This window comes from Coturnix japonica, chromosome 12 (genome assembly GCF_054131305.1).
Source record: "Coturnix japonica strain WE chromosome 12, WE-NBRP24, whole genome shotgun sequence".
Classification (NCBI taxonomy): domain Eukaryota; kingdom Metazoa; phylum Chordata; class Aves; order Galliformes; family Phasianidae; genus Coturnix; species Coturnix japonica.
In genome coordinates, this window is record NC_140674.1 from 22,585,282 (window position 1) to 22,610,791 (window position 25,510).

General features: G+C 41.2%; 2 protein-coding genes and 1 long non-coding RNA gene across 10 annotated transcripts in view; 1 reads left to right on the forward strand and 2 right to left on the reverse strand.

The window, feature by feature from the left end:
• Positions 1-20,817, reverse strand: RNF13 (ring finger protein 13). 7 transcript variants are annotated; one of them, XM_085513493.1, is made up of 11 exons: positions 20,682-20,810; positions 15,291-15,414; positions 13,275-13,355; positions 12,867-12,992; positions 10,317-10,404; positions 8,788-8,814; positions 7,918-8,008; positions 7,662-7,767; positions 6,642-6,735; positions 1,990-2,070; positions 1-1,432 (listed from the first exon to the last, which is right to left on the reverse strand). In XM_085513493.1, the coding sequence occupies exons 2-11, from the start codon at positions 15,402-15,404 to the stop codon at positions 1,068-1,070; spliced, it is 1,173 nt and encodes a 390-aa protein (XP_085369619.1). In that variant the 5' UTR covers positions 15,405-15,414; positions 20,682-20,810; the 3' UTR covers positions 1-1,067. The 7 variants fall into 7 exon arrangements, with proteins under 7 accessions (XP_085369619.1, XP_015727652.1, XP_085369621.1 ...); XM_015872166.3 differs by lacking the exon at positions 20,682-20,810 and adding an exon at positions 19,989-20,063; XM_085513495.1 differs by lacking the exon at positions 8,788-8,814 and having other exon boundaries at positions 20,682-20,817.
• On the forward strand, positions 20,221-23,222 carry COMMD2 (COMM domain containing 2). Of its 2 annotated transcripts, none has more exons than XM_085513504.1 (5): positions 20,221-20,294; positions 20,434-20,511; positions 20,827-20,909; positions 21,982-22,155; positions 22,520-23,222. In XM_085513504.1, exons 1-5 carry the CDS (start codon positions 20,228-20,230, stop codon positions 22,547-22,549), a joined length of 432 nt encoding a protein of 143 aa, XP_085369630.1. In that variant the 5' UTR covers positions 20,221-20,227; the 3' UTR covers positions 22,550-23,222. The 2 variants fall into 2 exon arrangements, with proteins under 2 accessions (XP_085369630.1, XP_015727654.1); XM_015872168.3 differs by having other exon boundaries at positions 22,635-23,222.
• The window catches only part of LOC107318405 (uncharacterized), a 7,577-nt gene continuing 5,203 nt past the window's right edge, over positions 23,137-25,510 (reverse strand). Inside the window, exons 4-5 of the long non-coding RNA XR_014933496.1 lie at positions 24,712-24,781; positions 23,137-23,395 (exon numbers count right to left, since the gene is read on the reverse strand). This is a non-coding gene — a long non-coding RNA (uncharacterized LOC107318405). The remainder of the gene's footprint in view (positions 23,396-24,711; positions 24,782-25,510) is intronic.

The following is a 25,510-nucleotide window of genomic DNA, read 5'->3' on the forward strand; positions in this document are numbered from 1 at the left end:
TTAAAGTGGAAAACATGTTTATTAACATTCTTTCAAGCTTTCCTTATTCAAGGCCATATAAAAAAAAAAACTCTGCATTTGGATTATACATGTTCTGATACTCTCTACATAGTTACAGAGGCATTATATATAATTTACTTTTCTCATGATACACTGGTAAGTACTGAGCTCTGTTAATCAGGTATTTGAAAGAACAATTTGTCTATATACACAGTTTACCAGACTAACGTAGCATAAAATGCTCTTCAGTAAGAGGTATATGAGTTGAAGATCAATTGAATACTTACCTAAAATTCTACGTGGAACAAAACCTCCTCTGTTTTAGTCACCCCCTCCCCCAGCTCCCACATCATCACTGAACAAACAGACCATTCATCGCAGTAGCAAACAAAGCTAAATTAACGTGTTAACGATGGATTTTAATTTGTGAACCGCTTAAAACTAAACATATATTCTAAGTTTCTTTATCCTAGGAACCGCTCAACAGGACAGCTTACACTCAGCTACTGTGGCAATCTTCCAAGGAGTATTTGGAATCACTGCTTTACGATGGAAGTGGAATCTCTTCTGCTTTCTTTTGATAGACCAGCGTATAGAACCTGTTGTACGTTTTGTTTCTGACAGTGCTGACAATTTTTAGGAAAACTACACAAACATGCAAATAGACTTTTTTTGTTGGGCTTAAGGGTAACACATACCATACACATAATAAATACTGCTATCAGTATGACCCAGCCATAGCTACAAAATTATTTCCATCGAAATCCCGTTTCAGCAGATACCAACGTTTAAAGTAGCCTGTGTGAGATTGCTATCAATATATGCTATTAACATTACTCATTAGCATTGTGGAGTCCAGTTAAACTGTCTTGAGAAGACAGGAAGTGTGACTGAATACCTGAATCAAAAATAAATCTACCTGTAATGATTAAACAAACCATAGTACAACTACATAAACCGCTCCTACTGAAGAAACCAGACGGATTAAAATAGATTACCTACATAAATGTTTGTCTTGTGTAGCCTCAAGAACTCTTTTATTCATTCACTTTTCGTCATGAGTGGTCTCAAACAGTATTCGTCACTCTGTAATCCCTTTCATCATTGGGCTGAAGCTGAACTACTACACTTTCTTCGTTCACTCCATTTTCTGCATCGCTGCTGTCAATGTTGTCATTGTCATCCTCCTCATACTCGGAGGACTCTGTCATGTTCTGATGGGAATGTGATTCTGACAGAGCCCCAAATGACTGAGTGCTAACTGAGGCTAATGGTCTAAGCAAGGGGGTATTTTCAGATACTTCGTTTTCTTCTTGACTGCTGTCTGTCTCAGAGTCAGAGTCCCCCTGAGAAGGGACCACTTTCTGCTTACAGACAGGACACGTTTTTTTTGTTTTTGTCAGCCACGGGTCCACACACTTGCAGTGATACGCTGTTAGAAAACAAGACACACTGACATTATTATCTGAGTACAAAGGACAAGCTAACAGAAACAGAAATCCAGCAGATTAAGTAAAATAGGATGATAGAATTTAACTCAAAATAGAATTTTACTTAGAAGTTCTCTGGCAGTTGGACTGCCCATCCTTATGTACAGAACACCTAACAGAGTCCTGAGCTTCAGGACAGACTGCATTCACTCATTCAGGTTCTCTGTCACTAAAGTTACATGGTTTGATTGTCCTGGAGAAAGTGAAAGCCAACTTTTATGCATGTAAATGAAACTCCAGAATGTGCTTCCCTATTCAGTACAAATATTTAGGGGACAGAGTCAAGCCCACCATTTTTCTCAAATGCACATACAGAGAAAAACGCAGAGTGGTAGTGTCAGCCCTTTTTCCTTTTAAAAATGAAATTAATGTTTGCTCTTTTCCCAATTTACCCAGGCAAAATAAGTAAGTAAATAAATAAAATGATAAACCTAGATCTCCAGAAATGGCATTTTAGCTATTTTAATGTAAACACCAGACCTGAGGTGCCGCTGCTTACCATGAGAGCATGGAAGGATTCTGAGCTTGTCTCCATCCTCGTATTCATCCAGACAAATGGCACACACATCATATTCATCTCCTACAGCACATATGAGAATCCTTGTAACTTCAGAAGATTTGCAATTGAACTTTTCCAACATGTGCATACAGGCTCTCTTCCCGTTTCATTAATCTTCCAGTCATTACAAGGGGCAGGTTCTTTGATGCTACACTGTCAATTTATTATCTTTATTTACTTATTAGGACTGTAGCTCGTTCACTTTGCCACCAGGTAAATAAAAATAAAAATGTTTTCAACTGGAAGAAGTGCTCTCTCTGCAAAAGTCAATTATTCTTACTTAAATACTCATGTTACCACACAGGTACTAACTAATCAGCTATTCAGAAAATTCTAATGAAAAATAACGAAGGTAACTGAGAAAAAAATAAAGCAAAATAAATGAAAGAAAAGCAGTTTAGTTATATGAGAGAGATTACATTATTGTGCAATTAGAACCTCAAGTGCAAGATACATTATTGGCAGTACTGACATTTTGCAGTGGTGTGGCATGTGATATGACGGAACTATAAACAATTTTTAGCATTTTTCCCCCCATTTAAAGGATTTTACAATATGGTCTTTCATCAGTCAAAATCCTTCCCATTCTCCTGGAAGATGCTTCCACTTACAGCAGCACTTAACGTCTCTCACAGATCTGTTAATTGCAAACAAAGCTGTAAGACACACCGAGTGTCAGCATCAACATTCTCTTCTAAACACGTGTGTTCTTGAGTATTCAAATTCAGGATTTAGACACACCACTTGTCCTGCCCTGGGCACCTCTGGTAAGAGCTGTTTCTATCTTTCTGCACCCTCCTTTCACGTATTCACTCACACTGGTGAAATTCTCCTGAGCAGGCTGAGCAGTCCCAGACTCAGCCTTTCTTACAGGAGAGATGCTCCAGTCCCTTCTTGACCTTCCACACAGTCCTCCAGATGTGGACTCACCAGTGCTCATGTTATTATTGCTCTCCTTAGCTTTCAAATGAAATCCCACAACTTCACTGTTACCTGGTGGAGGTAACATGGTACAACAGAAACTTTAGCACCTGCATGTATCCAACGCTGTCGCTACATCACAAGCCCTTAAGACAGATGATCTTTACAAACACAGTCCAGAACTGCAGCAGCATGCCAGGGCTGCACACCCCTGACAACCACCCACATGGAGATGCTCAAAACACAGCGCTCAGTCCATCACCCCATTGCATCCTCCCTGTCACACGACCAGAAGCATGTGCCAACAAACAGAGCTACAAGCTTTCTTACTGCTGGACTAACACACATTTGGTTGAGGGACAGGCTAGTTCCAGGATCAGGTGATCCAGTGCATGTTTGTACATCCTGTCATAAGTGCAGTCATCTGCTCCACACGTGGTGCTGCCATGCCTGCATCCACATTATCTGGTGCACACTTTGTGGCAAAGAGAGGCACCAATGATGTATGAGCCACTCTGCTGAAATGATGGACACCCCAGATACTGCCTGAAAAATCCTGGGGCACATCCCAGAGATACAATCACTGGCAAATGCAACCTAATGTACAGAACCTGCTTTAGCAGCAGGGCTGGACTTCACGATCCCCTCCAGCCCCTACAGTTACTTTGCCACAATGCATGTTCAGAAAAAATGACTGTGGTAAAGCATCTGTTTCCTCAACAAGGCCTATGCTCAAGTTCTCAAGCACAGAGGCCAGAAATCTGACAGCATTTTGGCTAACTTCAACAAAGACATTCCCCTTGTTCTCATCAAGGCCTTGTATCCAGCCAGTCCTACCTCCTCCCAGCTTCACTAGGCTCCTTTTACTGCACAGAAGGTTTGAACAGGCTCTCAGCCCAATGGCTTCACCTGCACCCACCAGACTCATCAGCTGCAGTCCATCTGCTGCATTTCTCTAGGTTATTAAAGAAATTAATTAGCACCATTACCCTGATCCTGGCTCAGGGCAGGAAGGCAAAGCCTATGCTCCTCGGCACATTGAGGCCCGTACACTTTCTCTGCGTGTCTCACTGCCTCCATCACTACTATCCAAATTAATTTCTAAGTTCCACCTCCATGACTTCGCTGACAGCAACAGCAGCCACTTCTGCTGCAGATTTTTACAAGCAGGAATGCAGGCTCTTTTTCATCACTGCTGAAATTACACTGCTAATGGTGGCGACTATGTTGATAAATTGCGTTTTGTAGCTGAGAATTTGCTCTATCAAACAGCATTATTGTGCTCATTGTATCTGTTGCAGCTTCCATGGAAATAAATAGGAAGCATTACTTTTGGAGCAACCTACATACTGTGCTTAAATAAACTGCAAATGAAGCAAACCTGTTTTACTTGATACATAAATACAGTGTTTGTAGATATACAATTATCCATCACACATACGACACACAGTTGTGTGCTGATGAGCTCCAAAACACAATCTGCCAAGACTCTGGCAGACATTATGACTTGTTTTCTTTATTAAACCTGTACTGCACTGTGCAATCAGGCAAATGGGTCAGTAATGAACAGTAATTAGACCAGTTATAATCCCATTTGCAGGAAAAAAATAAATCAGTTTAGGAATACTGCAGAACTGTAATTACTCTGAACAGACTTTTAAAGTCCATTCAGATGTTGCTATTGACCACCATTTCCCCAATTTCTGCGTGTATCCATCTACACACAAAGACACGTACATGAAAATTCAGCCATGATACTCAAATATGTTTTTGCTTAAAAACATATTTATTTTTACATCCTGTTACTTGTCACACACAGGGCTATTTTTCCCCGGTGTACACACAAGGCATTACAAAGCTGACTGGCAAAGTTAAGCTCCTATTTCATACTTAAAACACTTAGCAGCTCCATTAGGTCTTGTGGATGTAGCAACTCCAAAATCCCATACAGAAGGCTTTGTAGAAGCCACTGGGTGTAACACCTACCAGCTTTCAATGAAAGTGCCTGGAATCTTCTGTGGCAGCAGAGCTGAGGGTAAAACTCAACTGCAACACAGTTCTTAATTCACTTGCCACAATAGTTTATAAAATAATCATTTAAAAGTTAGTTTCCAAGCTCATCTCCGTAGATCTGATCAGTAGGAAAAGCAAAGATTTTCTTTATAAAGAGATGCAAACATCCACCGTTTTTTGGTTCAGCATGGTCCTTCTGAAGTAAGAAAGTATGAAAGCTTTCTGTTCTGTTTTGCGTAAGTCACTGAATGCAATGATTATTTGTGATTAGCCAGGTTTGTTTTACAACTAACTGAGCTCCAAACTATTCATACCGTATAAGATTCGGCAAAAAAGGAAGAGGAAGAAGAATAAGGAAAACACCAAATACGTTATTTTCATGCACTTGCTACTTAGTCATATAGTCCTGACCTAGTTATTACACTGTACACATGCTCATGATTATCTGACAAACACATCAATGACTTTCTTGAAGCCATGTGTTGATGGGTTTCTTGTTCTTGGTTTTTCCTTTCCTACCGTTTTTTGGGGGATTATGTTTGTTTTTTGTATTTTTACTACAAATAATTTTCATAGGGAATCACTGAAAGGAAGTTGGCTCATGGTGATCTTTCTCATAGTTAATTTTAAATCCACAGCAACAGATCATTACACTTTCTGTCAATCCTGCAAAAACAACAACAAAAAAAAAAGCACCATTTTTTGTGTAGGGTTTTTCGGGGGGTTGGTTTGTTTTTGGCATTTTTTCTTCAAATGAGGCTGACTAACGTTGTACAGAAAACTGTTTCCATTCAAATTGAACATCTGCTTTGCACAAACTGACAGCTGCGATATTAACAATGCAGGGTGGCTTTATCAAGGGCAAGGAATGGTAAGCAGTTCTATCCTTGAATCCAAGCACATCCTCTAACGTGGTATTGATGCCTAGACAAATCCCTGCTGACACGTGTTCTGTAGTAATCAATTAAGTACTCTTTCCAGCTTTTCTTCTCATAGGTTGTACTAGTTCATTCATAAAAGCAACTGGATGGTAAGATGGTAACATTTAAATAACAGTATAATTTTTTTCTACTTTTAAAAGCCAATGGACTGCAACAGAGAAAGATTCAGGACATTTTAAAAGTTTCATTAATAAATCAAACTTGCCATGGATTTATTTTGTATCTCATTGTTCTATCTTGTATACAAATCATTTTTTAAAAGAATCACAGTAACAAACAACTTGGCACTCAGTTTGAATCACTGTCGCCCTCACAGAAGTACTGTAACTGAATGAAAGCAACGCTCCTCTGGAAAAGCAGTTCATTTAAACCCACAAGACAGCTTTGTTTCTACAGTGTCTATAGCATCAGGCAGCTTACATACCATTAGTCTTTATCCAATTCCAGAGAGATTACAGGTACAGTGTACCACAGTGACTGGCAGCTATTGTCACTGTTAATGAGAGAGCAACAAGGAAGATTTGGGGAATTTCTGTACAGACTTTGTGCAATATTTTCACCCGTGTGGTGCCCACCCTGCTTCTGCTGAGGAAATGCTAGAACTCCATTCTAGTGAGAGCAAGAACATACTCAAAATTATCTCTAAAATCCCACAATTTAGGGACTTTTTGTATTAAAATGGTACATTCTAACTAGAGAAAAAAACAATCCACTTGCCTTTCTTAAATTTGTGTATGGGAAGTTTCTTCAGCTGATCCTTCCTCAGGCGATTCCTTCTTGCCCTGTGTCTGTCTTGCACAAATTTTGTGATCTGGAAACATGAGACAGAAGATGACGGTGTGAATGGAAAGTTGGAATAATAAAAGAAAAGACCTGTGAGCCTTTGTCAAAAGGGAACTGACGCTCCAGCTGAATCACCTCTTCCCTCATCTCAAAGATGGAGACGACAAAGTCTAAAGAACGTCCCTGATTACCACAGCATTTGAAAGGGAACAAACATAAGTTTTTTGGGAAAAGAAAGGAAGAAAATAAGAATAACCTTCTCTCTATAAAATAGCGGGTATAACTGAAATCTCCTACTGAGGCATAGTGGCAGAGGCATAATTCAGGGCTAAATGCAATTCATAAGCTTGACTAGTTTTGCTAACGGCCGTCCTAAATCATGACAAGTTCTCTTGAAAAATTATTCCCATATTCAGTCCTGTTTTTACACTGTAGTCTGGGAAACAGAGTAGAGATTTACTTCAAGCCATAGACTCTTGCTGTCTTCAGCCACACTAAAGATCGTTTCCATTTTCTTAGTAGGCAAATTTAAGAGAATCTGTATCTATGGCTTCTGCTCAGAAAAATCACTTTTGCCTGGGTTGTGGAACCCACATTAATTAAACAACACCAGGTTGGTGAAGTGGGACATATTCCTAGTGTATGAGAATGCATGCTCTTCTCTGTGGAGTGAAAAGGGAAAAGCTTATGGAGTGATAAGAGTACCAGTGAGGACAGTTCTCTGTAAGCAGTTACACAGTAGGTAAAACCTCCTAATGACTCCTAACTTCCCTTTTCCAAAAGCCTCTGTTTATCAAACTAAAAATAATACAGAATTACAGGTAGCTACAGTACAGGTATACACAGCACATAAAGCTTTCACTGTTCCTTTACTGTATCACTTAATTTAACTTCAGTAAGTGACAATTCTGTGACTGTTTGTGAGGAAAGATGTTACTAAATAGAGGAACTTACCATAAATATGACAATGAGAATAAGGCAGATCCCTACTATTATTAGAAAAGGGATTAAGTAGTACTCCAAAGGAAGACTGAACTCTGGGATCAACACAACATGGCCACTGTAGAGAGAAAGATAACAGTTTTAAGAAAGGTTAGAAAATAATAAACTGAATTAAAGAATAGATACAATGAAAAGAAACCCAACAACAACCAGGACTAGTACACATTTCAGTGCAACCAACAGCAAATCAAGTCATGAGGTAACTTACCCCCTTTCATACGTAAATTCTTCTTTAAGAGAATTAGCTGATGCTTCCCCAATGAAGACAGAAGGAATGTCTATCTTCTTTAAAATTTCAACTGTATAAAAAGGAGAATAATAAAACTGCTATTACTGATTGTGTATGGGCACTCTTACAATGTTAAGACAAACATTACAACAGTCTCGCAACACGAGGATACATTTTAATGTAGTAACAGAGACTGATTCACATGCACGCTAAATCTTTATGTCATATAAGCAGCAGTATTATTTTCCTGCTGAATTTTTATAGGCTTCAAGACAGGTAAATCAAAATTATCAATTGCATTTAAAGGGAGCATTAAAAAAGTATTCTGACAAAAAGACGTCAAAAAGGTATGTTTAACCATAGCATCAGTTCTTAGGAGTCACATCATGTAGCTCCCAAAATGTTGGGGAACTTATATCTTATGATCTGGTACATACATTTTAGTCTCTTTCGTTCTTTTCACCCTAACCATGAACACACACATTGGAAAGGTCAAAAAGCAGAACAAAAAAATTATCAAAAGATAAAGTCTCTATTCTACAAAATGCATTTCCTAGGCTTCAATTTATATTTGTCTGCATGTCTAAGTCAAAGTATTCAGGTTCCCCAAGCAAAAGCACACATCACTCAGTGCCACTTCACACTGCCCAAATGCCTGTTTGTTTTAAGTTGTTCTATAGTTGATTTCAGAGCAAAACCTGAAAATAAGTTTCACATGGGTTGAGAGCTCATTAAAACCACATTCACACAGCTTTCTGGACTACTCAGCTTCCACCCAGTTTGCTGAATGTTAATTTCCTAGTTTGCTCAGTGGTGTTTCTACTTTGAAAGAGTTTTGATTCTTCTCACTTATGTTCTTGCTGCATGTTCGATAACCTTCAAAAATCAGACAAAATAAAGAAATTCCTTAGAAAAAATCAGAACAGTGTATTAGACAAAAAAAACCCACATACCATAAAATCAAAACATCATTTTGACTACAGAGTACAACAATGTTCTGAGTATAAACACTCCAAGCTAGTAACAGAATAAGCTTTCCAACTTAATCAGGAAGCTTTAAGCTAGAGCTGTCAGGGCAGGGCTCCTCAAATCATACCGCTTTGAGGCTGATGATGGTTATGGATGCCCTGGGCCTGGAGATGGACCACAGGCCAGTAAGACAGCACCAAAGGTGCAGGACAAGGGAACTCCAATTGGTAAATCAGCCTTTTTGATGCGCAAAAAGGAAGTCTATAGTGAGTGGAAGCAGGAACAGGTTATCTGGGAGGATTACTAAGAAGCTGTCCCCATCAGGTTTGGAAAGCTATTACACAGAATTCAATCTAGCCAGGGTCATGAAGGGAAACAAGAAGAAATTCTACACACTGCCCAAGCTGCAGAAAGCAAAGGTAAGAACTTAGAGAAGGAAGATCCACCTGCTGTCAGTGAAGATCAGGTTCAAGACCATTTAAAGATCTTGAAGGCACACACGTCCATGAGACCCAATGAAATTCACCCACGGGTTCTGAGGGAACTGGCAAATGCAGCTGCCACGCTGCTATCAACCACATTTCAAAGATCATGGTAGTCTGGTGAGGCTCTTACTGATGAGAAAAGGTGAAACATAACGTCCATTTTCAAGAGGGGGAAAAAAGGAAGACTCGGAACTACAGGCCAGTCAGTCTCACCTCTGTGCCTAGGAAGATCATGGAAGGGAAGGCTAATGGGATTTGTCCCTACCTATAGCGGGGGGGGTGGAACTAGCGATCTTAAACATCCCTTCCAAGACATCCTATGATTCTATGATATTAAATTAAAAAATGGCATACTGATCTTCAAATTATTTTTAGAACTGAAAATTTTCAAAATACATACATGCAATATGTATTTCAAATAAAATAAGAATCCATTTGCTCAAAGAACAGAAAAACGCCTGCAGCAGATCAAGAACAAAATGAAACAACTAAGTAGTCATATTTTGAAATCTGAGTTCTTTCCAAGAGTGTAGGGGTTTTGGGGGTTTGCTGTTTGTGCCATTATCCACATCAATAATCTATCTCATAGATTAAACCACTTAATTCAGAACAGTCAAACTATAAATTAAAGGAAAACAAAAGATACACTCAAAGAGAACATACAAACCTAACACCACAAATAACACACAAGTACATATATGTTCTTACCCTGAAAACTCTTATTTTAAAGCATTCAATGCAGGAACATTTTTTGTTTTGGTGCTTGTTAATTTTAATGTACGTTTTTGCCTATTTGATGGGGTTTGTTTGTTGTTTTTCAAGTCACAATTCCTCACAGTACTTTGAACTGTAATATTCATGTAATACTGTGCTGTGGGTGAAATGATTTTCAAACAGGAGAGAAGAAGTGATACCTGTACTTACTGTCGTTGGATCCCATGCTTATGAGGTCATCAGAATCAACATTGTGAACTATAGCTGCCTTGTATCCAGCTCTCTGTGCATTTAAAACCTGTAAACCACACAACGTATTTGTTAGAAAGAACAGTACTTCAAAATAATACATATAAAATAAAATATATTTGCAGGAAGCTATAAACATTTATAAGCAAAAACAAAGCTCTGTTAATCAAGCATCACCTTCAAAATAAAATCATCCTCGTTATCCTGGGTCCCAAATAAACACTAATTGTGCACTAAAACTAAAGAATTAACTCATTCTTAAAATACATATTAATATGATGATACAGCTTCAGGAAACAGTCTTTTATTTCTTGTAGTGAATAGTTACCATGCAAACAAAAATCAGCTCTACTCAACAATTAAATTCTTCAGAGTGCCATCTGCATAGAAATGCTATCAGCAAACGCAGACACCTTGAAGAGTTCCAATATTACATATATTATATATACACACACATTATATGTACATATTATATAAATAAATATATAAATACATGGCTGTTATTTTAGCCAACACTATGATACAATGTTTAACAATCTATTTTCTGGCCTTTGTGTCTAAACAGGCAGAGTTTTGACATATTGAGATATCATTTATTTAAATGACATAAATACCCAGACCATACTAACAACGTATACAGCGCAATCTTCAGCTTACATTTCTATATGTTTTATATGTAGGTAGAAAATATGCAATGATCCCCACAAAATGTCAACAACTTCAAGATCTGAGTCCAGACAATAAGTGCAGGCTTGAGAAAGTTTGTAACTGCACTAGAGTTCAAAGCTCCCCCTACTGATGAATCCAGTAAAGATTCATACACAACAAAGATCAAGAAAAAACTATGCATCTTTGTAGCTTTTAATAAATAAGGAAAGATAGAGCTTGAAAATAATCTCACATTTTTATTAAAATCTGCATCACGTCCGTGTAAGAGCTGGCATGTGATGTAGCTCACATCTCAGTGTCTGCACTATTTCCCACCATAAATATCAGAGCTAAATGCTGTAATATGTAGGAAATTGTATAATGCAATACTGCAATGATATTAACAGAATCTCTCAAAATTCTGCACAATAGAGATGTGATTTTCCTTTGTTTAACACTAGGGAGAAAAAGCTGAGGGTAGAGTAAAAATGCTGTCTTGAAATCAATTAAGGAAGTTCTGTTTAATGAACAAGCATTTGCTTTACTGATTAAAAGCATACTTCACTACAAAATTTCTGACCTGTTAAATAACATCTTCAGCTTTAATAATGTCTCACCAATTCAGGGGCAGCTATCAGATCGGTAAAGACAACATGTAAAGAGCACATAATCATTAGCTATGCATTTTGCCAGTAAGCCATACAGATGTATAATAAGATTGGAAGTGCAAAATACATAATATTCCAGAGCTTGATGTAAAGCCAGATAACATGAGCAGTGAGATTATACCTACTGCTGGAACTTGTCATCTGGGGAGAACTTTAAACACAATGTCACACAACTAAATTTATTACAGAGCAGTGAGTATGTTTGGATCTCCTTTCCATTTGTGAAAATCAAAACCAAACTGAACTGTCCCATATTTCAAACTAATTTTTAAGAAAACCTTATACTCTAGCCAAACACAAATCATTCTAATTTTGTATTTCTAAAATAACATACAGAATACTCCCCTTCAGAAGCAGAACAATCTTTTAATTTTATAAATATTGTACAATATCAAGCTGTTTTACCAACTGATATTATTCCCATCCTGCCACTCATGAGCAAGTGCCTGTTTTTGCCTAGCACTGTCTCCTACTTCCATCAACTGTGACCTTGGGGTCTAATTGTGAGCTGCAAGAAGACCCAGCTATAAAAAACAAAACAAAACATTAAAGCTGCTTACAGATTTTAGGTCACATCAATTTCCTAACCTCCCCTGTGATCCCTGGCTACTGGCACAAGAAAAGGCAGCAAAGGAGGAAAACCAACTTTTTACACTGACAGCAACAGAACAAGGTGGAATGGTTTTAAATTAAGAGATTTAGGTCAGGTATCAGGAGGAAATTTCTCACTCAGAGGACAGTGAGGCCCTGGCACTGCTGCCCATGGAAGCTGAGAGTGCCCCATCCCCAGAGGTGCTGAGGTTTGATGGGGCACTGGGCAGCCCAAGCTGGTGGGGGAGCCGCTAGGCCACGGAAGAGGTGGGGCCAGGAAGAACTGTAAGGTCACTTCCAACCCAACCATTCTGTGATTCTATGATTTCCCTGCAAGAAAAGTAAATACTGCTAAAGGATGCTTTATATTACAAAACTGCAGCACCAGTCATTTTTATTTGCCACACATGCTGACTCATGAACAGGTAATCCTAAACTAAATCATAACGTAAGGCTTTATTTGTCTTAGATTCTTTGTTTGCATAAGAATAAAATTCCCCCTTCCTTTCATACCAGTATCTACGGATCTATTATCTGTACATATTTTTCTAAGCACCATTAAATTCTTAGAAAAATAAATACAAAATATATGCGTGTATATTACCTTGATATCGAAATTGCACTCAAGCCTTCGAATTAATACAATAAAAGCAGTGGACGAGTTGTCTCTCAGTGGAGGGGGGGCTATAGGCTCACATGCATTCTCTGGTTTTGAATTTATTAGGAAACCCTGAAAAACAGTAACAGAATAATGTCAGCTTCACGTCTCCTCAGCTGAACAAAACAGTTTTCAAACAAATATAAGGAAAGAAAACAGCATTTTCAAATAATAGCCAAGCAAATTCTTACTATCAACTCAGTTCTACCACTGAGTCCCTTCCCATTTCACCTTCAGTAAGATCTCCTTAACATGAATTCCATTCATCTACACATCTTACATTTTAAATGTGTTAACTACAGTAGACAAACAGAATAGGATGTGGGTTTGTGGTTTTATTTGTTTATAAAATACCTTCAGGCCTTCTGCTGGCAGTCTGTAGCCAAATCTGGCGGGCAGATCATCAAAGGTCTGGGTTCCATTCTCGAAGTTATACTACAAGAAATAAATTTTAAAGAAAATTCATATTTGCAACAGGACAGAAATATACAACAACAGAGGGCATCCTCCCAGGAGTCTGTGTTGGTACCAGTGCTCTTCAGCATCTTCATCAGTGACATCAACGATGGGCTCAAGTGCACCCTCAGCAAGTTTGCAGATGACACCAAGCTGAGCAGTGCAGTTAACACATCAGAAGTAAAGCCATCCAGAGGGACCTCAACAAACCTAAAAGGTGGGTCTGGGTGAACCTAATGAGGCTCAACATAGCAAAGAGCAAGGTTCTGCACTTGGGTCACAGTAATCCCAGATACACATACAGACTGGGAGAAGAACCCCTTGAGAGCAGCCCTGCAGAGAAGGACCTGGGGGTCCTGGAGGATGAAAAACTGAACATGAGTCAGCAGCACACTCCTGCAGCTCAGAAGGTCAATGGTACTGTGGGTTCCATCAGAAGAGGGGACGGCGAGCAGGGACAGGGAAGTGACTGTCCCTCTCTACTCTGCCCTTGTGAGACCTCATCTGGAGAACTGCATCCAGGACTGGGGCCCCCAACCCAAGAGAGATGTGGAGCTGTTGGAGAGGGTCCAGAAAAGGGCCACAAAGATAATCAGAGGGCTGGAGCACTTCCCCTATGAAGACAGGCTAAGGGACCTGGGCTTGTTCAGCCTGGAAAAGTCTGTAGGGTGACCTCATTGCAGCCTTCCAGCATTTAAATGATTATAGAAGCAGGGGAATTTACTTGGGTAGACAGTGATAGGACAAAGCAGAATAGTTTTAAGCTCAAGGGGGGAAGGCTTAGATTGGTTGTCAGGGAGAATTTCTTCACAGCGCATGAAGAGCTGCTGGATCAGGCTGCCCAGGAAGCCTGTGGACGCTCCATCCCTGGAGGTGTTCAAGACAAGGTTGGATGGGGCCCTGGGCAGCATGGTCTAGTACCAGATCTGGAGGCTGGTGGCCCTGCCTGTAGCAATGGGGTTGGAAGTAGATCCTTGGGGTTCCTTCCAACCCAAGTCATTCCATGATTCTATGAGCAACATTAAATAGATATAAACAACACTGTGGGGTTTTTTTTTGTTTTTTGTTTTGTTTGTTTGTTTTTTGTTTTGTTTTTAAGATTAAAATATTTATCAGAGATGGGACCTTGTGAAAGCACATCAATGAAGACACAGAATTACTTTGTCACTGGTCTTCCAGTCACATAGCAACTTCATTCTTCTCCTATCTAGTTATCAAGAAATATTTCAGTAAGCAATAACCCTGGGCATTAAATCTGTCTACAACCCAAATATCGCCATATTTGCGAAATAGAAATCTCAAAAAAAACCAGCTCTATGGTTTTCTTTTACACAAACAATGAGCTTTCATTCCCAAACAGAGGAATACTGTAAAGACCTTAAATCAGTGGAAGCTTTGTTTCCTCCTTCCTCGTGACATCTTTCATAGCTGTATGAGCTGGTTAGCAATGAAGAATCCAGACAATAAAAAGTGAAGAGCACACATATGCTGAAATGCCTTCTCAATGTAAGCAAAAATAAGTGAATAAAATTAGTTTCCTGAAAAAGCTGTGAATTCTACAGTATCTGCTTATTGTATCATAAAACTGTTACACATGATAGTGAAGAAAGAATCACACATCTCAGAAGGCGGCATTTCCAATTGCAAGATTTAGACATGGGAATTCTAATTAAAAAATAAAAATAAAAAAACACACTATAATGATCTGCCTTAATTTTTCCAAAGGGAAAAAACATCTGATAGATCACTTGAAAATGAACAGTTTAATTTAGTATTGAACTGAAGCCTTAAGGCAACCCTCTTCCAAATGGCCTATTACAAAATTTACTGCACTCATGCACTAGTAGATTAGTTTAGAAGAAGATTCAACTCAACAGAGCTTTCATCTATGTAGAAAAATATTCTTACACTTACCGCTAAAATATCTGCCTCCACTGGTAAGAGATTCAGGAAAGCAAATAACTGAACAGTCACAATAGTGTATATCTGTGTGGCAGACAACATCAGCATTCCTATTGACAACAGCATATTTTAATATCTGTAAAACAGGAAAAAAAAGAAGTCAAGGCTTGTAGCAATACTTTCCTCTGTCATTCTACTGAGTCCTACTGTTCAGCTAAAAGCTACCCTCTAAAAGAGCAAGAAGATATTCTGTTTTTACTTTTGAGGGATGATCTTTAACTTACATGATTATTTTTGAAAGAAAAAAAATCTCATTTACCAGGAGCATGTAACCTCGATAGGACTGCCTGTATAAAGCAAAAGTTATAATAATAGCATTTCAAAATGCTTCAGGCAACAATCAGCAACATAAGTGGTACAAAGAAATAAGAACTCACAGATCATTAATTACCCTCAGACATTCTTAATTTTAATATTCAATTCTTCCAACAGAAACCCAAGCCATCAGAATTTAAGTGCCTGGTCTAGTTTACTCTATTTACTTTGAACATACACTTGCAAAGCTAATTTCAGTAGGTATCAACTAACAGCAAGCTCTATTAACTCCAGGGAAACACACAAGTGTGTAACGGGACGAGTGATCAGGATGATAACCCAGAGCTCAGACGGTTCAGTCCCCTGTGAAGTGTGAGCATTTCTGAGGCTTTTAAAAAACAAATGCTCTTTAAAGGACTCTCATATGTATATCAACAACTTATGGTATTACAAGGAAATTAATTCTGCTCTGTTAATTATTTTCAGCAAAACTGGCAGCAAAAGGAACTTCTCTCTTTGGAAGCAGGAGCACGAGTTTGCAAATAGAAACAGTTCTTTTAAAGTGCTGATTTATTGTTAGTCAAAGAGGAAAATAACAGAAAAAGAAAAGGCAAGAAGAAGAAATAATCATTTTGGTATTATCCCTTGCCATATAAATACGGTTTTCCAATAAAAACATTAAAAACACAAAGTAAGGGTCTGAATGCCTTTCCTGGACCAGCAAATGATACCTGCCTCCCTGCTGACATCCCTGACTTCATCCTACCAGCCCCACAGAAACACAGACGTGTGTAACATGGAAAAAAGCTGCAGTATTTGACATATCCCTTCACATGCAGTGAGAAATGGCATATCTGGAAAGCCTTCATCCAAAGTGCTCAGTGCTGTGGGCTGGTAACACACTGCTGCTTTTTCAGTCTGTAATATCATCGAGAGGCGACTGTATGAGAATCATGCACAGTAAGCCCAAAATTCTGCTGGCTGCATTGGAAAAACCAAGCACCCAAAAACTTGGCAGAAGGACAAGGGAGAGAAGAAGGCTTCAGTCCTCCATAACTGACTGCAGCACTTCAGTGCACACTGCCCCTGTACTGAACAAAACAAGGTTATGGGGGGGTGGGGGAAGACTGTGATCAAACTGTACAGTTATTTACACACCAAGGGCACACAGCAAACAAGGCGCACTGCTGGCCAGATAGCAGAGTCTGTGTGAGTGCACTGCCAGCTCCCGAGCTCCTTCCCCAGCCCTACATGTGGGATGGGATGTGAGAGGCATCCTTCCTGTGTGGTGCTCCCCAAACAAAGGCTGGGTTTACTGCCATGCCAACGTACAAAAATTATACATATATGCATGTACGTATAGTAATAATATAGATAATGTTATGTATATAATCTATATATAATTACACATATGTATATATATATATATACACAATTAAACCAATGTTTGGTTTCTCTGCCTCTTTACTTATTTGATGACTTTGCTAAACATTGAAATTTCTCAGCTTTCACTTGGCAAAACAGAACTCATCATCAGTGGACAATGTCAAAGTGCTGGTGATACACGATTTGCTTCAATGAAAGCTCATCTATACATGTATTTTATAAAGCTTCAGCAGCATTTTAAACTGAGAGATGTTTTCTAGATTTGGATCATAAAATAATGTAACTGCACTATAACCTGGATCATTTAACAGCAATGCTGTTGTCTACAGGACATCTCAGAGACAACAACTGCTACCCACTCCTGCATCTCACCCTCTGACACCCTGACTGCCCCAACCAGGTGCAGCAGAACCACTGATTCCACCCTGAATCCAACCAGAGCAGCCATCACCTACTGGATACAATCCTCAAAAGGAACGACAGAATGCCCTCAGGAAGTTTATTCCAAACAAAGCTACTAGAAGAAGGGGCCAATATACCTTGAGGTTATTTTTTCCCGTTTTTCTTCAAAAAGGACCATCCTAACAAAAACAAACCTCTTTAGCATAAGGAAGAGCAATGGGGAATGACCCCCAACTCAGCCTCCCCAAAGCACCCTGTACTACGGTCAGACTGACGGGCACCATCTGACCATCAGCGCCTCCCCTGTCCTGGACCTCAGCCCCACGACAAGGTGCACAGCCAATGGTGGTAAGAAGCAGGAGGGAAGATCCTGCCTCTCTTTTGGTTCCCCTCCCTACAAAAGCACAACTTGACACCACAGATCGCAACCTTTGCTCCCCCCAGACAAGTTTCAGCTGACAGTTTCTCCCTGTAATATTGCTACGGCCATAACCCGCTCTTTAAAGAGACAATGATTAGCCATCATTCCGACACATGATGCTTTGTGAAACTTCCAGTTATTTAGAAGAACAGAAGTTACAGTCACGGGAACTTGTAACGAATTATGAAATGTGGGAGTTTTTATTTCTAAATAACAATTTCCCAGCTTCCCAAATCTGTCAGCCCCAGCAACAGCCAGGAAACTGGCAGAGGAAAGGGGCAACCACCCAAAAAATGGTTTATTGACAGAAGCAACCAGACACCTGAAATTATCACAGTATCACAACCATTACTGTAAACTCAGCACATACACCTTACAACATACAGAAGGGGCTAAAGCAGCATTAAGTATCGTTAGAAAACACCAGAAATAAAGTTGTTCATGCCAACAATGAGCACATATAGTCTTCTTCACCAGTTACACACATGCTCTCTTCTGGGCCTATGAATTCCCATCTCAAACACACCCCAAAAAGCCCCAAGCATCAGGAAATCTCACAGCTCATTTGTAGACCATACTCTTAATTTGAGTAAGGCAGCTTACAGCACACAGAAATAGAGATGTATGCAATTAAACGCTAAGCTGCAGACTACACTAATGAAGTTTAACTTCTCCTGCATAAATCCTGAGTGCTTACATGTGCTTTTCTAGACGGCTGACGGTTCTCATTATGTAACTGTGGGAGTTTCAGACTGCTCCCCACTTTGCATTCCAGAACTTGCAAAACACACTGAGCCTGGAGAGCTGCACCTCCACCCAATGGAACAGGACCATCAGGTCAGGACTGGGGAGGGGAATGTACTGAGGGCGCTATGGTGGCCACCAAGCACCTACATCGACTTCGAATACATCAGCCAAGGCACTGCCCATAGACCTAAGGCAGGAGCAGTACTTCTAACTTCACAATAAGTGATATACTTTTAATTAAACTTTTTTTACAGGAGCAGCATGATATCGCTTCTCGTTTTAAGGAGGATCTCACTGCATTGCAAACACCACCTTCAAACACCACCAAGCTGATTCCCAGATGAGAACTTGTAACCGGAGGGGAAAACACTCAGCTCGCTGCAGCCCCAGCCCTTGGTCTGCCAGCACGGCCAAGCCTTGGCAGTAAGGCTGGACGAGGGGGCATCTAGAAATGATTTGGTGCTGGGCACTGAGCAGAGCTTGGAGCTCCTGGTCACTGTCCTCAAACAGATTCTCCAAGCACATGGAAACACCAAACATTCAGAAACTCCTATTTCAGTGCACTCCAAGTTTCTGTCACAGTAAAAGGAGCAAAGTGCGATCACCTGCCCGTGCAGTTACACTCGTGTTTCAGTTCTCAACAAAACAGTTGTTTCAACCATTTAGCAGTTAAAAACAAAACCCCTTGATTTCCACATCTTCGTTTAAAAGCCTGAAATTCCACCTCAGTGCAGCACAGGATTACAGCACCCAAAGGGAACGTGTCAGAGTCCACTCGACACAAACAGCGACGTGTTTCCATCAAACCGCCCCGTCCAAACGCATCCGTGCGGGGCGCCCGAAGCCGCACAGCGCAGCACAACGGGCATTTACTCCACATGGCGGCTCTCACGTGTATGTGGAACACAGCACGGCCTGCAGCATTCTGACGGCCAGCCACCATCACCGACCTCCGCCGCCGCCCGATGCCGCCGACAGGCCCCGAACCCCCCGCTCCCCTCCACCCGCCGCACTGTCACTCCTCCCCACGGCCGCCGTCCCGCGCCCCGCCCGCCCTGAGCGCCGTGCGGTGATGGCTGCACCGCGCCCCCCGGCCGGCAGCGATGGGCCGAGCTCCGGGCCCGGCTCCTTCAGCCCCGACCCGCGGCACCGAACGGCACCGAACGGCACCGAACGAACCGACACAGCGCGAGGCGCCGCCCGGGGCCGCAACGACGGCGCGAGGCGGAACCGAAAAGGCGCCGCGCAACGAGCGGCGGGACGGCGCCACCAGCAACTGCGGAGCCGGAACGACGCACAGCGGGTAGGAGCCGAGCTACGCCGCAGCCGCCCCTTCAGCACACAGCCCATAGCCCGTAACCCACAGCCCGTGACCCCCGTAACCCACAGCCCATGACCCCCATAACCCATGACCCCCATAACCCACGACCCCCTCACACCTGCGGGCCCGGCTCGAGGCCCGGCTCCAGGACCGAGGGCCGCACCTACACCGCCTCCATGGCGCGCTCAGCTCCGCCCAGCAGCCAGGCCGGAAGTCCCGCCCCCAGGAGACGCGCGGAGCCGCAGCGCCCCATTGCTCCAGACACACGTCACTCAGACACGGGCACGTGACGCACCGGGCGGGGCAGGACGCCGTGCCCTTCCGGCCCGCCCCGCCCGTTCCGGCGCTGGAGCCGCCATGCTGCTGGTGCTGTCGGAGGAGCAGAAGCGGCACCTGGGCGGCCTGTCCCGGCTGGGCAACGCAGGTCCGGGGGGCTCAGACCGTCCGGCGGGGCGCGGCTGGGGGCCGGGGGGATGCGCGTCGTTGGGCGGGACGGCAGCGGCAGGTGACGGCCGGGCCGACATGAGCCGCCGTTACAGCGGAGCCGCTTCGTGTCGTTTCAGCCGTCGGGGAGCTGGGACACCTGGCCGTGCAGCTGCTGCGGCGCGGAGCCGCAAACAAGGCGTGCGAGGCGGCCGCCAGTAAGGAGCGGGACGGGATGGGACGGGATGGGACGGGACGGGATGGGACGGGATGGGATGGGACGGGATGGGATGGGACGGGATGGGATGGGACGGGATGGGACGGGATGGGATGGGACGGGATGGGATGGGGCACTGCGGGCACTGCTGCACCGTTACCGCGCCGTTACCGTTTGCTCTCATCGCTGTTTGCAGGGTGCTCCACCTCCACTTTCTTTCCCTACGCGCACTCCTCCAGCTTTGTGTCGATACCCGGCTGTGTGTCAGGGCTGCGGCAGCTCTGTGAGGACTAACAGCGATTCTGCTTTCTTTAAGGAAAACTGAGCGCTGGCGTTGACACGGTGCAGCGCGGGGTGGAGGCACTGATGTACCTGCTGACAGAAAGCGCCAAGCTCATGGTGAGACGCCTCCCGTGGTGAATGCAGGGATGTCTGCTGAGCAATTGGAGTTACAAAGTACTGATGGAAGGGGAAAAGTCCAAGTTTTGATGAGATGGATCTTTATCTATTTAAATGAAAGCAGTGTATCTTGCAGTGTTCTTATTAAGATGCTGCTTCAGCATGGAGAACATTAGGATTTGTATGCAGTGTCCCTGATAGCAAAGCATAACACTGACAGCGCATGGCAGAGTCACCCAGTACTTCAGCCTGTGTAATGAAGGGTGCTTCAGGATTAAGCTCTGTCCAAATAACACAACTTCAGCAGAGCTGTTTTCTTTCTGCACGTGCTGCTGACCCACAGTACAAATTCCCTTTGTGTTGCCTGAGAGCGTTTTCAAATGCTGACATTGGAAATTCAGGGTGAACGTGTGCAGATAGTAAAATAATTACAGCTGGATAATAACTCCATTGGATAGACTCCATTGGATAGACTGTTTGAACACTGGTGATACAGAAAAGGAATCCATAGACAAGTAATTCTAAGTTAAACTTAAACAATGCTGCTCTAAAGAGAAGGTAGAGAGAATGAACTAGTGCAGAATGTTGCCTTGAAGTAAGGTGCCTCAGCTGACAGATAAATTAAATCGCTACTTCAGCAGTGATGAACTGAGCTCCTCCAGCTCAGCGCAGCCAATTGATCTGGGAGGATCAGCCTCAGTGGGCTGTTTTGTCTTGATAGTTTTGATAGGCTTTGAAGCTGTACCTGGTGCCTTATACGTATAAGATATGCTGTCCATTTCAGAGTATTTGTAACTTGAGTATCAATACTACATACTGTTGCTAAGTTGATTGTCTGGAAATCTACTTAATTATTGCAAACGTCAGATGCTTGTTTTTCTGTTGTATTTTGTTCTCAAATACTTGAAAATGTGCTGTTTATTCGTTTTCTTCCAGCTGTAAACTCATTTCCCTGTATTCCTGCAGTAAAGCAACTGCAATGCACAACATGTATGGTGTTGACTTTACAGCTCTGTTGTTGAGAAGGATTATTGCATAGCTCTGTAGTAAGGCCTGAATTGTTAATTTCCAGATTTCTGAGATGGACTTCCAAGATTCCATTCATGTTTTGGGATTCTCAGATGAGCTGAACAAATTACTGCTTCAGCTTTACCTTGATAACAGGAAGGAGATCAGAAGCATTCTTGGTGAGCTGGCACCAAAGCTTCCCAGCTATCACAGCCTTGAATGGAGACTAGATGTGCAGGTAACTTCTGTTTTTTCTATTGGTACTCTGTATTTTGCATTATATTTTTAATAGCACAAGCAACTATAAAGATATGAGTTTGCATTATTTCAAAATAATATAAATAGCAGTATTTTCATATGCTTCAAACAGACGTAGTTTTGTTATTATACTGAAGTAGTTGGAAGATGAACAGCATATGTAACGGTGCAAAGTATTTGTTGCTTTATGAAAACTGAATTCATAGCTCCATCGTGCAATCGGTCTTTGCTTTCAGCTAATTTTCATAAATGTTTTGAATGCATTAATTAAAGTGGATAGGTGTTGCCTAATTATAGAAATAATTAATAGATTGTGTTTAATGTGAATGAATTTCTTTAAACAGGCCTGCAAGCAGGTCCTGGAAACTTTGTGAACTGTCGATGTAAAAGTTCTCAACTATCTTCCGTTGTTGTTGCTGTTTGTTTCCCTATTTTGATTTCCTTTAAACCCTCGCGCAGCTTGCGAGCAGAAGTCTGAGGCAACAAATTAAGCCTGTGGTGACTATAAAGCTACACCTTAATGATAATGAAGATCGAACTACCCAAGTGTTACAAACTGACCCTTCCACCCTCCTCCATCTAATTCAGCAACTGGAACAAGCCTTGGGGGAAATGAAGACAAACCATTGTAAGAGAATAGCACGAAACATGAAATAGAAGTAATTCAAGACTGTCATCATGGTCGGCTCTCAATGTTCACTAACACGTGTCAACAAAAATAAGCATCTGGATCAGATGTAATGCTTTCCTGGGCCAGGATCTTGAGTCAGTAATTATAGGCTGAACATTTTCTGGTGCTAACTTTACACACCTGCCTGATACAAGATGAGTAATTGCTTTCACATTACTTACGTATGTAGAAAATCAGTGTGCTGTACTGAAGACTTCCTTTAGCTCTAAGTGAGTATGATTCTACTTTAAGAGCTTTTCTACATTCTACATAAGTAAAGCTGTCTCAATATTATAGGAGATTGTGCACGTTTTTATATTTATTAAGCAGATTTTTCTGTTTTTGCCTTGTTTTGAAATAAAAATACCTATTCAATACCTACGCTTGTGAGAATGATACTTTACAGAAATGTTTCTTCCATCGAGACTTCTGTACGTGTAGAAATACAAATGTACCAGTGGGTCTGCTGCCTTCCTGTCCAAGGGATCCAGCCAGCTCAGGGGTAGGTGTTACACAGCTGCTGCTGTTCACTTCTCCCAACACCTGCTTCCTGGTAAGTGCATTGGAAATGTTTTCACAAAGCAACAATGTAGCACGTTATGAAAACTTAGTTCCCAGCTTTGTGGTGAGACCTGCAGGTGGCAAGAACTTCAATTTTAACAAGGCTATTTGTAAGCCCCACTAGGCATTTCCACAGGTAGCAGTTCCTATAAAAGGTCTTGTGGCCTAAGTGTAAGTTAGTGTGCTGACTATTTCTACATGTAAAGGTGATCTGAGAAGTTGGAAAACTACTGGTTAGTAAGCCAGGCAAGAAAACAGCCAATTTCTGGTAAATCCGATCTTTGTGTTGTGATACAACAGCTTGGGTTGGGCTTCCCCCCCTGCCCCCCTCCCATTTGGAAAGTCAAGCTAAGTACTGCACAGTAAATAAAGCCTTTCTGTATCTAAGAAAGCTGTCCTCTAAAGGTTATGCTAAAAGACGCTTTTCAGTTGTATTTATATGCAGTATTTCATAGCTCTTGTGACAGCAGTAAGTAGTTTTACCAATTAGTGTTTCACTGTCACTAGTGAGACTGCATGATAAATCCCTTGAGTTTTATTGGAGAGAATAAATAGACAAGAACCTCCACATTCAGATGATGGCAGTGATTTTTGTAGTGACACTACATTTCTGGACCAGCTGAGCTCACACATTCACAAATGCATTATTTTCTCTCTGTTTAGAACTTAGAAAAAGTACTACTTGCATGGTAAAAGTGCTTCAATCAATAAGCAACTACCACTTAACAAAAAAGGTCCATTTTCTCGAATTTGGAGTTGCTTATTCTGTGTTTAATTGTTTTACGTAGCATGTCTACAATGTGATTTCCTTCCCCACAGGTAATTCAGCAAAGCGTTTCAATTGCCTTTTGCATATGATTTTTTTTTCCTTTTCCTTCCCATACAGCATGTGGTAATTAAATATGATCAAAAGTTACAACTTGGGATTTCTGATCTGTTGGGGTTGGTTGGTTTGTTTTGATGTAATTGGCCAATATTTTCAGGAAAAATACAAAACCGGTCTCTATGTAGGTGGGTGTTTTTATTGTCTCTCTCCTCGCTACAGCCATAGTCTTTGGTCATGGCAGTAAAGACACAAGTTTTAGATACATGTCCCAGAAGCTTTTTATGTCCCCTTTCACTACTACTGTTACTACTTTTAACCCATCTTATTTTATAGGCTTTTTTTCCCTTTTATTTCTACATAATCTAAGAAGAAAGTTAAATTTGAAGGCTTTTTATAATTACCTTTTGTAAATCTGGAATAAATTATTTTATTCATAGCAAAAAAACCCAAAAAAACGAAAAAAACAAAATGCAGATTACCTCTCAAGAGGTTACATCACTTTGAAGAAAGTGACTGACTGGATTTGTTCTGTAGGTGGTGTGTTCTAACCTTGAAGGACTTTACAAACATTAAATTCTGAGTATCCTGTGAGGAAGCTGAGCGTGTTAATATTTCATCTTTAGAAGCCTTTTAAGTACAGAAGACATTACCTGTTAACTTTATTTCAGAACATTTTGAGTGGTTTTCTTAAGAAATAATTTCATCCCAAATAACTGCCCTTCCTTGAGTGGATCCTTGGCATCTTTTTTTTTTTTTTTTTTTTTTTTTTGATAGACCACTAAATTCAGATGAACATCGTGTTGGTGCAGACTTCTGAGTGCACAAAAGAACTAAAAGTCCAAGCATTGGCAGCATAAGATAGGCAGTTCCCTGAAAAGCAGAGTTAGACTCAGCCCTCAGTTACATGCTCTCACGCAGATTTGTATGTGGGGAGAATGATGCATTGCAGGAATGTTTCTTCAGTCTATACTTGTGCGTATGTAGAAGTGCAGAAATACCAGGTTTAAACAGCAGAGGGCAGAAAGTTTAATTGTTTTTCATTCACTCTGGAGGAGGTTCACTGCAATCATTTTCAGTGTTTGTCCTTCATTAAAATTGTTGATGGTCTCAAGACTTCGCTTAAACTGTTTCACTTTGCATTTTCTGAATTCATGATCAATTTTAAACTAAAACAATAAAACTTTCAGTATTTCAAAGCAATGTAAAACACTGGTTGGCATCTTGTTTCCTTTGAACTTGCTAATCAATTTGTTAAAACATTTAGCAAAGAGCATTCAA

Coding starts and splice junctions, on each gene's coding strand:
- RNF13 (XM_085513493.1), bottom strand. CDS start 15,404: ATGCTGTTGTCAATAGGAATGCTGATGTTGTCTGCCACACAGATATAC. Junction 13,356..15,290: donor TGGAGGCAGATATTTTAGCG/GTAAGTGTAAGA, acceptor TATTTCTTGTAG/TATAACTTCGAGAATGGAAC. Junction 10,405..12,866: donor AGTGCAATTTCGATATCAAG/GTAATATACACG, acceptor TGTGGTTTACAG/GTTTTAAATGCACAGAGAGC.
- COMMD2 (XM_015872168.3), top strand. CDS start 20,228: ATGCTGCTGGTGCTGTCGGAGGAGCAGAAGCGGCACCTGGGCGGCCTG. Junction 20,512..20,826: donor GGCGTGCGAGGCGGCCGCCA/GTAAGGAGCGGG, acceptor GCTTTCTTTAAG/GAAAACTGAGCGCTGGCGTT. Junction 22,156..22,634: donor AATGGAGACTAGATGTGCAG/GTAACTTCTGTT, acceptor ACCCTCGCGCAG/CTTGCGAGCAGAAGTCTGAG.